The sequence below is a fragment of the Leptonotus elevatus genome, chromosome 1 (assembly GCF_054856555.1).
Source record: "Leptonotus elevatus isolate MCC_2025b chromosome 1, RoL_Lele_1.0, whole genome shotgun sequence".
Classification (NCBI taxonomy): Eukaryota; Metazoa; Chordata; class Actinopteri; order Syngnathiformes; family Syngnathidae; genus Leptonotus; species Leptonotus elevatus.
In genome coordinates, this window is record NC_141239.1 from 21,452,120 (window position 1) to 21,467,233 (window position 15,114).

Genomic DNA, 15,114 nt, shown 5'->3' on the forward strand with positions numbered 1-15,114 from the left:
AAATTATTCATTCAAATAATCAAAAACACAACGATTTAAAGAAGACCTTCTTGTAAAGAAGTCCAGTTTTAAATAGAAAATTTGTTTCAACTCACTTCCTATCAAAACATGTCGCATGTGAGCTCTATTCCTTTTAATGTAGCTTTAAACATTCGCACAAAATTAATACAGCAATAATTCTAGGCACTGTAATTCTGTGTTTCGGCAAAGATCAGCAAAGGAAATGATCTGTCAGTGCTTTAAATTCTGTATTCTCTCAAGTGATTCTTTAACGTGCAGAAAACATGCCAAACTAATTCGTCAGGATAACAATACACGTTCCTTCTGCTTTCACACTCGTCTGATTTTCCCAGATATTTATCTTAGCGGGATAATAATTTGAGAAAGTCTCTGACATTTGTGGCTAGCTAGCATGATAATAAATCCGTGGCTCGGAACATTTCTTAGTTAATTAGAGTCAATCAATCCAAACTTTGCTCACTTACCGGTGTGAAACCGGAGCATAATGAGCAGAAATCAGCATGGTGATTGGAAAACACAAATTACAGCTGTTAAAGAGAAACTCATCCACTTTTCTTGCCGTCGACGCCAGTGCCTGCTGTGAGGTTTTAAAATTAGCATGGCATTCCTTTAATGGATGCTGGGGGAATGTGCTCCTCTATAATTAAAAAACCTGTAATACACTCATCGGCCGAAATAGGAGTGGCGGCAATTCTCTCAAGGGACCGATCGGTCCCTTCACGCACCCCCCCAAAAAAAAAAAATCTGCTTCTTGTTATCATAACATACATTAGGGATACTTGATACCACTTTTTTTTCCAGACAGATACCACTGCAAATACTCAACTCTTCACAGGTACCAATACACCAAGTATGAATACCAATATTTTGGATTCATAAAGTTCCCTCTTAAAAACCAGTGGCAGATCATTTTAAAGAAAGATCTATGTATCCCGATATAGCTTTCTTTTTTTTTTAAGTTGCATGAAATAAATGGCAATTTTCTATTCTTCTCATTTCTAGTTCCTGATCATAATACTGATATTGGCCGCTGTCGTGAGTACCGATACTTTAAAATAAGGGCGGATATAGGCACGATACAAATACCTGGTATCGGTGCTCGTCCGTCATCTGGGGGCCCAATACAAACCCAATCATGAGTCCTTCACATCTGCATTGTCAAAAAAGTTTTAGAATATTAACTCATTCACTCCCAGCCATTTTCACCGAAGCAGCCCCCTTCGCTCCTGACTGTTTTACTGGATTTTGACTGTTTTGCAAGGCCCACAGAATATTGTGTTATATTGCTATAAAAACATGGAACCTACCAAAACAAAGATTAGAGTATCTTCTTTCATCAGGGCAAAAAAAAGTAGATTTGTATATTTCCCCGTTTTGTATCAATTAGCATTAAAATATAGCTAAGTTTCATCATTATTCACAAACCTGTTTAAAACACTGGGGAAAATAGTTTTTTTGCAACATGGCCATGGTTGATCTCTTATACTCTGCTACCACCTGCTGGCCGTTTTTTTGCAATAACTACAATTGCTTTAAGCGACCTCTTCGGGTCAGAGGCGGCATCAACGCCTTCTGTATGGTCTGGCATAAAAAAAACATGTCATCAATGTTTTTGGGACCATGGCAATATTTAAAATAGAACGGGTTTTTTTATACGTTTTGGGGAGCAAATGAGTTCATGTTTATCATGAACAAAATGTCATTTTGAGAAAATTCTCCTATTTCCTGAGCTAGTGTACATAACTTAAAGCCCATACAAGATTTGTTCAGGATTATCGAAGTGAATCATCTCAAAAGCCTCTTGCTTTTGCTGTTGTCTGTTACACACACCGAGAAAAAGTTTGAAACTGTAGTTTTGAATAAAAAAAACACAACTGTTGCTTCTCCACTTCTGCGCTCCATTGGGATAACATGGCTTCATTTTCAAACAAGCGCATAGTGAAAAGATGGAATAGCCCTCGCGTAACTTTAATGCGCTTCGTATATGATAAACAACACTTGTGTACAGAACCTCTCAAACATCTTTAAAGGGTGAGTAGTTATACTTTGTTGTACTATACACTTTAACCTATTTTGCATTTGTTACTTAAGGGCGAAGTCAACACCCCCAGAAATTCTTGAGAATAATATGTTCTTTGCAACCCCACTCATCTAAATACGATATTATGGTTAACACTGCCTTAATGGAATATCGGTTAAGCAGCAAAATCCAGCAGTTTTTATCAATAGGCTATCAGAAGGCGGCCATTTTGCCACTTGCTGTCGACTGAAGATGACATCACAGTCGAGGATTCGAGGATGGCCAGAAGTCAGTTTTTTTCCGTTCAGTTCCGACCTGAAAGCATTCGAGGCGAATGGTGGATCGTGATAAATTGTTTATTTTGGTCCTCAAAATTCCTTTTGAACTCCAGCAAACTTGCCTTCACGCAATTTTGCTTCATTTATGTATTTATCATAAGCATTCCATGCTGTTCAGTAGTTCGCCGTATAATTTCATGCAGAGAGTTAGAGGCATACTGTCATGAAGTTATTTAGAATATTTATGACTGACAAAAGCTATCTAGTTTTATACTCGAGTAAATTGTGTTTTACCATTCACAGTCTGTGTTTCCAAAGGGGTCGCCATTTTAGAATGACGTCATATTGTACTCCGTCAGTGAAGTCGGGGTACTTTTTTTTCCGACTTTGTAAGTGGAATTTCCAAGTTCAAGGGGGAGTTCCCGTACACACTTGCTGGTTTGAAGTCGGAAAAGTCCAACTTTCGACCATCCTCGAATGCAGCATCAGGCAACGACCAATCACAGCTCTCCTGTTTTCTGATGGGTTGTCATCACATCACAGTTGCTCAGGTCTCAGGCAACGACCAATCACAGCTCAGCTGTGTTCTGAAGCTGAGCTGTGATTGGTTGTATATATATAATATCATTTTCAGTCGACAGCAAGTGGCAAAATGGCCGCCCCCTGAGATGGATGGATTTTTGCTTCATGACTCATATTCCAAAAATGCTATATTAAACAAAATGTCATATTTAGACTAGTGAGGTCAAGAAATGTTTAATGTTGACTTCCCCTTTAAAAAAAGAAAAGAAAATAAGCATGCTTCGTGATGGTGGAAAATTGAGCTTTGAGCTAATTGATCTACTTTCCATGTTTTCTTATGGTCGCATTCTGAGAGGTGTGTCTAATATTTCGACTCATGTCGCTAAATAAGTTGCCCGAAACATTACAAGCGACTCTCCCCCATGATGCAGTGTAATAATAAACACATTGTTAAATGAATACCTCCCTGACAGCTCTTGTATTGGCTCTTACGCGATTGTGTGAGTATCTAATGAAGTGTCCAGCGAGTGTGTATATGCACTTTATTAGATATATTAGACATAATGTTGATGTGCTTCGGATGATAATGTGCCGAAATAGTGTGAGGCGGTGTGCGCTTTGGTGAGCTCGTGTCACGTGACCTGCCTTGACACGAAACGGAACTGCGCGGTTCAAGGCCGTGCTTGCTGCGTAGGTCAGGATGTTTGCATTTTTTTCTCATTCTATTTCATCACAGTATCATACATATATGATCTCAGCTCAGAGGTACTGTCACGATGTGACCTGGCTTGCAAGGGGCCACCGTGTACAGTATGACATCGCCCCCCCCCCCCCCACACACACACCCCACCCCCAGGTGTATTTTCCTCTAGCAGCTCTCTGTAAGGGGAAAGCTTATGCTATGCTGTGCCCGGAAACAGAAACTTGCCATTGTATTAATTATTGTCGGCGAATCCAAGGAGTGAAGATAATGCAGGATGCACTGGATTGGTCCCATTTGTTTCACTTGTCAGTGGACTGAATAATTGCGAAAGTTGACCATGTTAGACGCCGAGTTTTCCAAAAGATAGGACTCCAATAGTTGCGACACAAATGTACGCTTCAGAAATGAAAAGCTTTGGAATAATTTGTCGGCTTGCCTTTGCCAAAGGAATTTAGTGGAGTGAACACTGTTTACCACAGAATATTATTCTAAGATATGTGTTTCGATCAAATACATCCATTCGTTTTCTATAGTGGGTTATGCTGACTTATCTTAGTTTCATAAATGCTTTTTGTTCACACATGGATATTGTACTTACTTAACTGCTAAGCCAGTTGCTAACCAAAACAGCAGCATGGTAGCACTTTTAACCATCTCAAGTGTGGCGTATGACAGCATATTGTAAATGACGTAATATTAAATATGATTTCATGTCACGTGGAGACAGCGTCTTTAACGATGATACATGGTTAGTCAACGCTTATAAATGCTGCCGGCTCACTTTTATAAGTAGGATAAAAGGGTACTCGTGCCAATAATCCGGCCAAATTTGTGTATTTTTACTCAGTTCTGTCAGATTATTATCCTGATTGGTTGTGAGTTGGTGTGTACTAAGAGTGATTTTCTTTCCTGACCTGCTTGGAAACTGGTCCGGGCCGACAATCCATCCATCCATCCATTTTCTTAACCGCTTGTGCTCACAAGGGTTGCGGGGTGCTGGAGCCTATCTCAGCTGGCTTCGGGCCAGCCGACCGCAGGGCACGCACAGATGAACAACCATCCACACTCACAATCACACCTATGGACAATTTGGAGTGTTCAATTCACCTGCCATGCATGTATTCGGAATGTGGGAGGAAACCGGAGTACCCGGCGAAAACCCACGCAGGCACGGGGAGAACATGCAAACTCCACCCAGGAAGGCCGAAGCCCGGACTCGATCTCACGTCCTCTGCACTGGGAGGCAGACGAGCTAACCACCGTGCCGACAATGTCGGCATGGGCCGACAATCTTAAATGACAAATCTCTTTATCATTTCTGATGGCAAATAATTATGGTGAACAACGACGAGTTTGGCCAAGCCATAGACGCCATGATTGTGCCGATAAACCATGGACGTTTATAAAGCCAGAGGGCGGCCATCTTGCATTGCCTCTGTTACTGACAACTTCTGTTATTTTTTCCCCCACTGAAAACATTGTTATCAGTGCGTGTTTTATGCGACAATCCCCGTATGGAGTAATGTGAGTCTGAGTCTAGCAAATAATGAATTTCACCGGCTGCATCGACACCTACGAGAGTATATTACGGTTAATTGTCACTTACAGAAGTCTTGAATGGAATTTGCTGTCATTTCATTCTGACAACACGATGCTGACGAATCTTTGAGTAGCACTCGGAGATATGCCTTCTGAGATAAAAAAAAAAATTGTAATGGCAAATCAATGTTTTCAAGTTTAGTGTGCTTATGAGTGGCAACACAAGATGGCTGCCGATGGCTTCCCTTCTCGTCTAAGTTATTACAATATATGGGGTCATTGACGGACAAGTTTGTCCAATGATGCCTATTTTATGGATTATCATGGGATGAGACCTAAAAAATATATAGCCAAATTAGGACTTTTATTTTGAAATAAATTTAAAGACAGGAGTTTGTATCATCCACAAGACAGTCAAGAACACGTGGGAGCAGCTATCAGGTTTGTACTGACTTTTAACTATGTAAAAATGTTACCCTTTTAGCAACAGGTATGTAGTGGTCATATGTAGACATCATGTGGTATGACCTGAAAACAATAATTCATATTAAATTTTGTCCAACAAATAAATTTTTTCAGTAGAATTGTACTTGCGTGGCTAGCTAGCGTGTTTTGTTTAGATGGCTAATTGCTAGATTCATAACTTTGAATTCAGTTGAAAATATTATGTGAATTAAGAATAAGTACATAAAGAATAAGTATTTAATGTGTTTCTATAATAAATTAACTGTGCTGTGTCTTGTAATATCCTTGACCCATATACGCACATCTGTGCGCGAAACGGAAAAATTCTTCTCTTTCTTCCTTGTATTTCCAGGAAGCTTGAAGCCTTGTGGTACCATGCCGCCTCTCACAGGTTGGTATTGCGACTGCGCCATAAATCTTGCATTTGTCGATAAAAAATATGTGTTTGATGTTTGCTCATCTCAAATACACCAGTTGAGATCAAAGTTAAACATCACTGGTTTTATACATTCATTGGCCACTTTAGGTACTCCTACAATCTCACAGACAATTTAGCAATTTCGGTCTCCTTTCTTTATCGACACGAGAGGGACAAATGATTAGATACGACTTTGACTATAATGCTGAAGGCTTGAGAACTTTGTACGAGAAGGACTTTGCTAATACAATGGGGCTCATCTTGCAGTCCTCCCAAGGAAGAACTATCAGTCCTGCTACAACGGCTTCAGCGTCCCCAGGTGACCGCGCCACTGAGCCCGTGCTCGCTCCGTCGCACCCCACTCCACGCCTGCTGCCACCCTGAAGGTAGATGCATCACGCTGGGGGACTGTGCAGCAGAAGCAGCACCCGCTCCTCCTTACTTCCCAGCTGAAGGCGCCACTTCAGACCCCCACTACCCACATACACATACAGTCTGGACTCTTCCCTCAGGTCAGTCCCAATTAGAGTCGAACCCCACAAACTAGTATTCGTTCTTTAATTTGAGAACCACACACATATGTTCCTGTGCTTGCACATGGGTGTGTGTTGTGAAGGGGGGGGGGGGGGGGTGGGGGGTGCACACCGCCTGTTTCTCCCGGCTGCCTGCTGACTCCCTGAGGCGTGTCTGTGGTGGCTACGCCATGTGTGGGGGTTAGAGAACAGCAGGGCTCCCCGAATGGCACATACTGTATCCGCAAAAGTGCTAGTCCTGTCTTGTTTATCTTTTTGCAACTGCGGATGGTTTAGGCGTCATATCTGATCAGAAAAAACCCGCAAGCAACGCACTTAACTGTCAGTACAATAAATACTCAAATAGGTCTCGAGCTCTCTTTCCTCTTCTAAATTGAGCACGGGAAGGAAAAGTTGCAACCTTTGACTCCTTTGCTTTCTCCTCATTTGTTCCCTTCATGGAGAAGTGAGGAGACTGTTAGAGTCTTTGTGAAGCAGCTGCTGCCCATTCAAAAACTCCTGATCCTCTAAACTACTGTTTCATGACCTCGACGAGCTCCATCTGTGCTAACATGTACTATGTTATTTCAATCAGAAAAATGAACACTTTTCCATTGAGAATGCCAGAAGAATCAAAACAACTGATCTTTCATTTTAATTAGTCCTTCTCCATTATTTTTTGTTACGCCAACCCTCCCAGGAATATCAAAATATTTTGCGCCCCCCCCCCACCCCCAACAACAACAACTCCCTGCTTCAACAATAATTGGTACAATTTGTCTATGACATTTTTTTTTTATATATTATAAATACACCTCTGCAGAAGAGCTAATATTTCTTGCAAATTCTGTGACAATGAGAACGCCACTGCCACCTACTGTCGCGGATGTACAATTAAACTCCATTCTAATAAGCTATCTTTCTTAATCTGTTGTAATCACATTATCTAAAATGCCTTAACTTTGGCTACCTGCAGATAGACAGTTGCACAATACTGAGAGGTTATTTCCAAAGCCTTTAGTACAATGCAGACCTTGTTAAATGAAAACCTATTTTCCAGAAATAATCCTACTTTTTGAATTGTTGTATTGGATCTCATGTAATTCTGCCATTGTACTTGTACAATTTAATTGACTCACATTACACATATTAATTCATAAATTGCAGTACCATACCACAGATAGTTAACAAAATATATATATATATATATTTTTTTTTTTAAACAAGCAAGATGATATCGCCCTCTCCATGATATTAATATGATATGTTCTGTGATCTGTAAACAGCTGGTTATCTTGCTTTTCCACGATAAGAGAAAGTGCTGAGGATTTACGCTCGCTGAGCACATTTGGGCTGAATCTTTCACACGTCACAAATTGCAGATGGGAAGCAGTGATCTTGAACAGCCGATCACATTTCCGTGACCATCTGACACCTTCCATTTAGGAAAATAATACTTTCTATCTTAGCATAACCCCCTCCCTCACCCTCCATTTTCTGTCTGCAGAAGCTAGCAAACGGAATTATGGATGAAAGAGTTTGCTATTCACAACTCTGGATTTTGCCTTTTTTTTGTTTCGGTGCACTGATGGGGAGTAAATGTTCACCCTTTAGGTTAACGAAACAAAACATGGCTGACCTTATGATGTGTGCACATGCAGTGCGGAAAACAGCCCCTTTATAGGTTGCCGTAGCATTGCGATATAGCCAATGGTCTTGTTTATTTTAGCTGTTAAAAGCTCAAATAAAAAAGCGTGACCTTACGTATAGCTGTCTTCCTGCTGTTGACATCCTCTCTAATGGTTCCTCCAATAAGAATGGAGGTGGACCTGATCTGATCTGTGTAACATGACACCTAAATATGAGTCGGGTTAACTGGCACAGAGAGTTGTAAATCACTGTAGTGTGATTCTTTGTCTCAACGGGTTTAATTAGTCTTGAAATTCTTCTCTTATCTGATGACCCCCCCCCCCCTCTTATATTCCCCCTCCTCCTCCCCCCTTTACCACCACCTCCTCCTGCTGCTGCACACTGCAACCATAAACACCCAGCAATCTGAAGACCAGCGGCCTCGGGAGACTGAGCTGCTACAAAGAGCTGAAAGAGTTTGGAAATGGTCATTTTATTGTGTTCGAATGGCTCGCTGGAGACTTGGGTAATTTAGTGCTAACTGAGCGCTTGTAAAGATAACAGTATGTGACTCCCAAGTGCAACGCGGCCAACTACTGTAGCGCTGCCACGCGTCCTCGCAACTACGACTTAAACCGTAGTAAACACCAACTAGGCATGTTTAAAATGACTTTTTTTTTTTTTTAAATGTCACTCAAACGTTTCATCTGGATAAAAAAAAAAAAACATCTAACATGTGCTAGTTAGTGCATGTCCATATCCATAGCACAATGTTCTGTTTCATAGTACGTGAACATTTATCCCGATCTGTCATTCCATATAACTTTTGAGGTATCTGTCACTGTCGGTCCCGTGGGAGTCCCACATGGAAGTTTTTGGCTCTAATTGAGCTCTTTATTTAATTGACAGTTCATTATGTCGTAATAAGTCACTCTCGACCAATTTTTTCATAGCATTATTAACCATCCGTTGCCATAAAGAAGACAAAATTCCAAGTCAGTCTGCCTGCCATTCTGGTCTTGGTCTTTGTGCAAGTTTGTGGCGGAGTTCTTTAACAATTTGTGTTACATGTGTGGTAGTTAGCTGTGTGTCCAGTTGATAGGGCCCTTGGGACAGGTGATAGCTGAGTGATGGAGCCTAGAGATTGGTGAGACACTGGGACGATTGTTTTGGGCATGTATGTGACACGTGCGCCCCTCGAGAGAGAGAGAGAGAGAGAGAGAGAGAGAGAGAGAGAGAGAGAGAGAGAGAGAGAGAGAGAGAGAGAGAGAGAGAGAGAGAGAGAGAGAGAGAGAGAGAGAGAGAGAGAGAGAGAGAGAGAGAGAGAGAGAGAGAGAGAGAGAGAGAGAGAGAGAGCGAGAGAGAGTGTGTGAGAGTGTGTGAGAGTGTGTGAGAGTGAGTGAGTGTGTGTTGACGCGTGCTTTCATTACATTGATCTGGCTAACATACCCAGGCTCTAATGTGTCATGGTTAGTGTGCTGTTATTTCTGTCTAATAGACCCAGATTCAGGGCTTTAGATTCGGGGCTCTATTTTTGTAGAGGAAAAAAATAGACACATCTTCATTTTCATATCGGAGCAAGTCTAGTTTACTGTTTGGGAATTTGGCGGACCATGCTGTGCATTTCTAGGCATTCCAGACTGAGGACGTTTTTATTAGACTGCCCCGGCGCTCATGACAATTTGGTGACAGAAAGTAGACTCACCTTTAGACCAGGTAAAAGCAGGTCTAACTGGTGGTGCAGGTGGTGTAATGTGATTTTGGTGAATTTGATCAAGGCATTCTGGTCTCCGCTGTTAAGAGACCAGCGGCAATGTAACCACTGGTCGGCCATCTTAGGACAGGGGACTGCTCTGGTTCGCTGTAGTCTGCGGTAAGTTGGATGATTTATAGGGGTGGGAATCTTTGAATGTCTCACGATTCGATTCCGATTTTTGGGTGTGCAATTCGATTCAAAATCGATTTTTGCTTCACAATGATTTGATTCACAATGATTTTTGCTTCAATTTATAGATGTTCAATAAAGCGCGCTACTCGCGGCACTTTTATCACTCAAAAGAACGGCTCCACACTTCACAAAAACTACTTTTATTGGAATAACTTGATCATGACTTTTTCCTTCTACTCTCTAATGTGGCTGCAACTTAACAGTGTATCAGACCGCGTGGGACCACACTGCCCCTAAGTGGCCAAATCGGGTACAACATGAACAGCGCTCCCAATAAAGGGACACAAAAACAAAGGGAAGACCGTATAAAATAATTTGAAAAAAATCTATTTTGGGACATTTAAAATCGATTCTGAATCGTACTAAATGAGAATCGCGATTCCAAATTTTTTTTGACAATAATATATTCTATGGAGCCCCACTACTCTAAATACAATATTCTGGTTAATATTGCGTTAGTGGAATATGAGTTAAGCAGTAAAATCCAGCAGTTTTCTTTTTAAATCTATATCGGAAAGTGGCCATATTGCCACTTGCTGTCGCCTGTTGACAGTTGCTCATGGTTCATGTAACAACCAATCACAGCTCAGCTTCAGAAAACAGATGAGCGGTGATTGGTCGTTGCCTGAACCCTGAGTAACTGCGATGTCATCTTGAGTTGACAGTAAGTGGCAAAATGGCCGCCCAGTGAAATGGATTTTAAAAAACGGCTAGATTTTGCTTCTAACTGCCGCTATCTACGAAAATACCAAAAGAAGGAAAACTCTACAAATGCACTTTGCGCTAAAATTGTGCTGGGCACGAAAATGGGGCCCTCGCTGTGTGTTTCCTCACATCGCTGTAACAATTGATGTCAGAATTTAGATGGTTGGCTGTGAGGACCCTTTTTGGACCCTGCTGTATCTGATAGACGCTGGAGGTGCGTGAGGTACTAAGATTATTACAATAGGGCAGGGGTCCTCAAGGGCCCCTATCCTACATGTTTTAGATGCTTGATAAAGTGTGACGTGTGTGTCTTCTTATTATAGTGAGACAAAGTTGGTTTTGGGGCCAATTTTTGCACCATGGATATACAAACTCAGGTTCACTTCTCTGATTGTGTCCAGTCCTGTATATACAAATGAGTGTAGATCAAAGTACAGTATAGTCCTACATCTGTTTTTGCTTTATTGTCCTGTGCCGTCATACGTAAAAACAGAGGTGCATCATGAACACGGAGTGGACATGTGCATATGCATCATAAATTCCAAGTTGTATGGAGCACCTTGCTTTTTGAAGGACTAGCTGCAGGAGGGGTGGGGGGGGGGGTGAGGGGTTATTTTGCCGATGGAGATTAAGGCAGGGGCTTTTTGTCATTTGTGCGAGACAAGCCATTCATCCATCCAGTTCACAGCCAAAAAAAGGCTGGTCCCAGAAATTAGCAGTTTCAGCTCAGCAGCAAAGTCGCCGGGCTGTGAAGGCAGAGAGAAATTGACTAATTAGCAATGCGCACTAAAACTTGACGGTTTCTCTCCATAACAGCGAGGGGTGGAAAAAAAAACCGAGACTCGCCTTTTTCTCCCCCCTTTTTCCCTCTTTCCTTTCTTCCATAGATGTTTGAAATCGCAGTCATTTACGCTCGACAGTTTTTACAATAGCCTTGAGCCATAATTTTGCGAGTCTCTCCAGCATCCATACCCCTGCATGGTCTCTCTCCACCGGCCATGCACGACCGTTTCTCTCCCCAACCGTGGATTTCCTATTACTCTCGTTACGACTCACTGAGCCCCAGGCCCAAGGATAATGATGTGTTGTTTCTTGGTAGCATAATTTGTCACACGTATATTTCTTCTTCTTCTTCTTCTCCTCTTGCAGAAAGCACGGCTCCCTTCTCACATAGTCGCACACTTCTGGTTAATTCCGAGGAAACAAATGATCAACAAATAACGCCAAATTGGGACTTTCTTTTCTTTTTTCTTTTGGGTGGACTCGCTTTTCTTTTAAAAAGGAGAACAAAAGAAGGGACTCTTGAGTGAGCTTTCTGGGGACCCCCTGCGACGATTACTTACTTTCTCTCTTTTTTTTTCTGGAGTGTGTGCGTGGCGAGTGTGTCAGGTAAGTTGTGGCTTGCTCTCATCATTTAGTTGTCACTTGCGCGCGTAAGTTTACGCACGCACAAATGGCGTTTTGTTGGCGGCGCGGACGCAAACAAAAGACGCGCACGTCGCCGTGAACTTTTCGACGTTTTTTTTTATTCTTTCGGACGAGAAGATTGACTGTTTATGTCGGAAATGCGCGCGCAGCAGCGTGGCTGTTTTTGGTAGCGGGGGTGCGCGGCTGTAGAGGGACAGGACGAGAGGGGATCAATGCTGCATGATCTCCCTCGCGGGGATCTCGCCGCTGCGTATCCGCCGAGTGGAGCCTCGTCGCGGGCTGAAGAGCCGCAGCATCTCGGTCGTTCCGGTTTAACCATAGGTGACGACGGGAACGCGTTTTTGTGTGCGATCCTTTCACGAATATGAAGTTGAAGACTACCTAATCCACGTGGGATGTAAATTCCCTGGCATCCTGGATCACTAACTTAGCCGAGAGATTGTTTGTCCTCTTTTTTTGCTCGACTGAGCCTCCGTGTGTTGTGCTGCTCGGACGTAAATGGCTTACATGGTTTATTTGTTGCCCAGGTGGCGTCCACAATCAGGAAGCCATGTCCAGATCGGGTGACAGAACGTCCACCTTTGACCCGGCGCACAGTGACACGCTGCTGCACGGGCTCAACCTGCTGTGGAGGAAGCAACTCTTCTGCGATGTGACTCTCACCGCCCAAGGGCAGCACTTCCACTGCCACAAAGCGGTGCTGGCGTCCTGCTCCCAGTATTTTAGGTCGCTCTTCTCCTCCCACAATGCCATCAGCAACAACGAGGGCGGCAAGGGGGACCAGGGCAGCAGCGGCACCCCCTCGTCCTCGCCCGACGACAAGCTGGTGACCCCCAGTGCCAGGCCCATCAATAACCTGGTCCTGCAGGGTTGCTCCTCTATTGGACTGAGACTCGTGCTGGAGTACCTGTACACAGCCAACGTGACTCTCTCCCTGGACACTGTGGAAGAGGTGCTGTCGGTCAGCAAGATACTCAACATCCCTCAGATAACCAAGCTGAGCGTGCAGTTCCTCAACGACCAGATCTCGGTGCAGAACTACAAGCAGATCTGCAAGATCGCCGCACTCCACGGACTGGACGAGACCAAGAAGCTGGCCAACAAGTATCTGGTGGAGGACGTGCTGCTGCTTAACTTTGAGGAGATGTGCGCCATGCTGGATGCTCTGCCGCCGCCGGTGGAGTCGGAGATGGCGCTCTTTCAGATGTCGGTGCTGTGGCTGGAGCACGACCGCGAGACTCGCATGCACTACGTGCCGGACCTCATGAAAAGGCTGCGCTTCGCTCTCATCCCGGCCCCGGAGCTGGTGGAGAGGGTGCAGTCGGTGGATTTCATGCGGAATGACCCGGTGTGCCAGAAGCTGCTGCTGGATGCCATGAACTACCACCTGATGCCCTTTAGGCAGCACTGCAAGCAGACCACAGCCAGCCGGTAAGACTATACAACCACCAGGCACCACTTTTGTCTTGTAAATGTCAACAAGTTGTGTGTAGTCAGTTGCAATGTTATCTTTTGTTATGGCATCAGGGGCCAGTTCAGTTTTTATAGTCATTCGCAGGCCATACGTAATTTGTAATTTGAGCATTTGTGAGGTGAAATGGTGATTTTCATAGCAGTACCTCTGAGGTTTTAATTGTTTTTAGAGTTACATGGCGGGCCGGATTTTATCCACCACGGGCCGTATATGGCCCACGAGCTTTAGGTTGCTCACCACTGTTGTGGTAAAGAATACCTGATTTGTTACCACTGTCACTTGCACACTGTAAAAAATAAAATAAAAAATAAAATAATAATAATAAAAAAAGGGGGAGCAATATTTATTTGAAAAAAAACAAAGTTTTTTCACCCACTAATTTTATACGGAGAGTTTTGGGTACATTATACTAGTTTATTTTAAAATAAATAAATTAATAAATAAAAAGCTATGTAAGCGTTGCGGAACGAACTCATGCCCTTCAGTTTAAGAGACAGACACTTTTTTTGCTGTTTGCCACGATACTGCATTGCTGGTGGTGTGTCCAAAATGAGACCACAAACTGGTCTCTTGGAGGTACGAGGATTCCACCTGACACTAGCAATATACTAACACACAGGGGGAGTGGCATGGCTCAGGTGGTAGAGTGGCTGGCGGTCACACAAGCTGAAGGTCATGAGTTCGTTCCTCAACACTTACATAGCATCTTCTTTTTTTTTTTCTTTTTTTTTTAATAAACTAGTAAAATGTACTCAAAAGTCTCCTTTTAAAAAAACGAAAAAAAATTCTAGTAAATATTACTTTTTTTTGCAGTGAAGAGGTTACACGTATAATTGCTTGTCACTAAATACTTCATTTTGATGAGACTAACAATACCCGTAATATACATTCCCGTTAGAACATTTAGGAAAGTCCACACTAAGTTGTTGAGGAGCTGAAAGTAGACATCTTTTTGTCCGGAAGTTAATTGAATGGCAGTGATGTCATAATAATAAGCATAGGTGTTCGTCTTGAGAGCAGAAATCCGTCTCGCATCTATTTCCACACAAGTGCCTAAATGAACACGGAATCGGAAATCGTCATAATTAGTTTCACATGCCACTGTGTTTCTCCTCTCAATTAATCACCATTATCTATGTCCAGGGGCTCATTTGCATACGAATAACCCCTAAAACACATCCAAGTTGGCCAGTGGCACGGAGAGAGCAAAAGAGACGCGAGTGATGTAGCCATGCATGAAAAAGGACAATATGAGAAAAAGGAAATAAGGTGTATGTGACTGAGTGTAATGTCATACAATTACTGCACTTTGTGATTAATTGCTAGATTTTTGTGTTGGAGCCCATTAGGAGCCAGACAGTTCTCCTAAATGTAAAGTAAAGCGTGACGCCGCATCGCACGCAAACTCTCACAAAACGGCCGGGGGACGTCACATGAATCATTGCAGCCAAT

The 15,114-nt window shown here is 42.9% G+C and overlaps 1 protein-coding gene across 19 annotated transcripts in view; it reads left to right on the plus strand.

The window, feature by feature from the left end:
- The window catches only part of klhl14 (kelch-like family member 14), a 61,832-nt gene that overhangs the window by 30,602 nt on the left and 16,116 nt on the right, over nucleotides 1-15,114 (plus strand). For 17 of the 19 annotated variants that reach the window (XM_086083662.1, XM_086083735.1, XM_086083753.1 and 14 more), the window contains 3 exons: nucleotides 5,901-5,939; nucleotides 6,234-6,478; nucleotides 12,716-13,619. In XM_086083662.1, coding sequence (XP_085939788.1) covers nucleotides 5,901-5,939; nucleotides 6,234-6,478; nucleotides 12,716-13,619 — 1,188 coding nt within the window. Of the gene's footprint in view, nucleotides 1-5,489; nucleotides 5,525-5,900; nucleotides 5,940-6,233; nucleotides 6,479-11,872; nucleotides 12,150-12,715; nucleotides 13,620-15,114 lie in introns of those variants that run through there. The other 2 variants (XM_086083778.1, XM_086083771.1) reach the window with 2 other exon arrangements.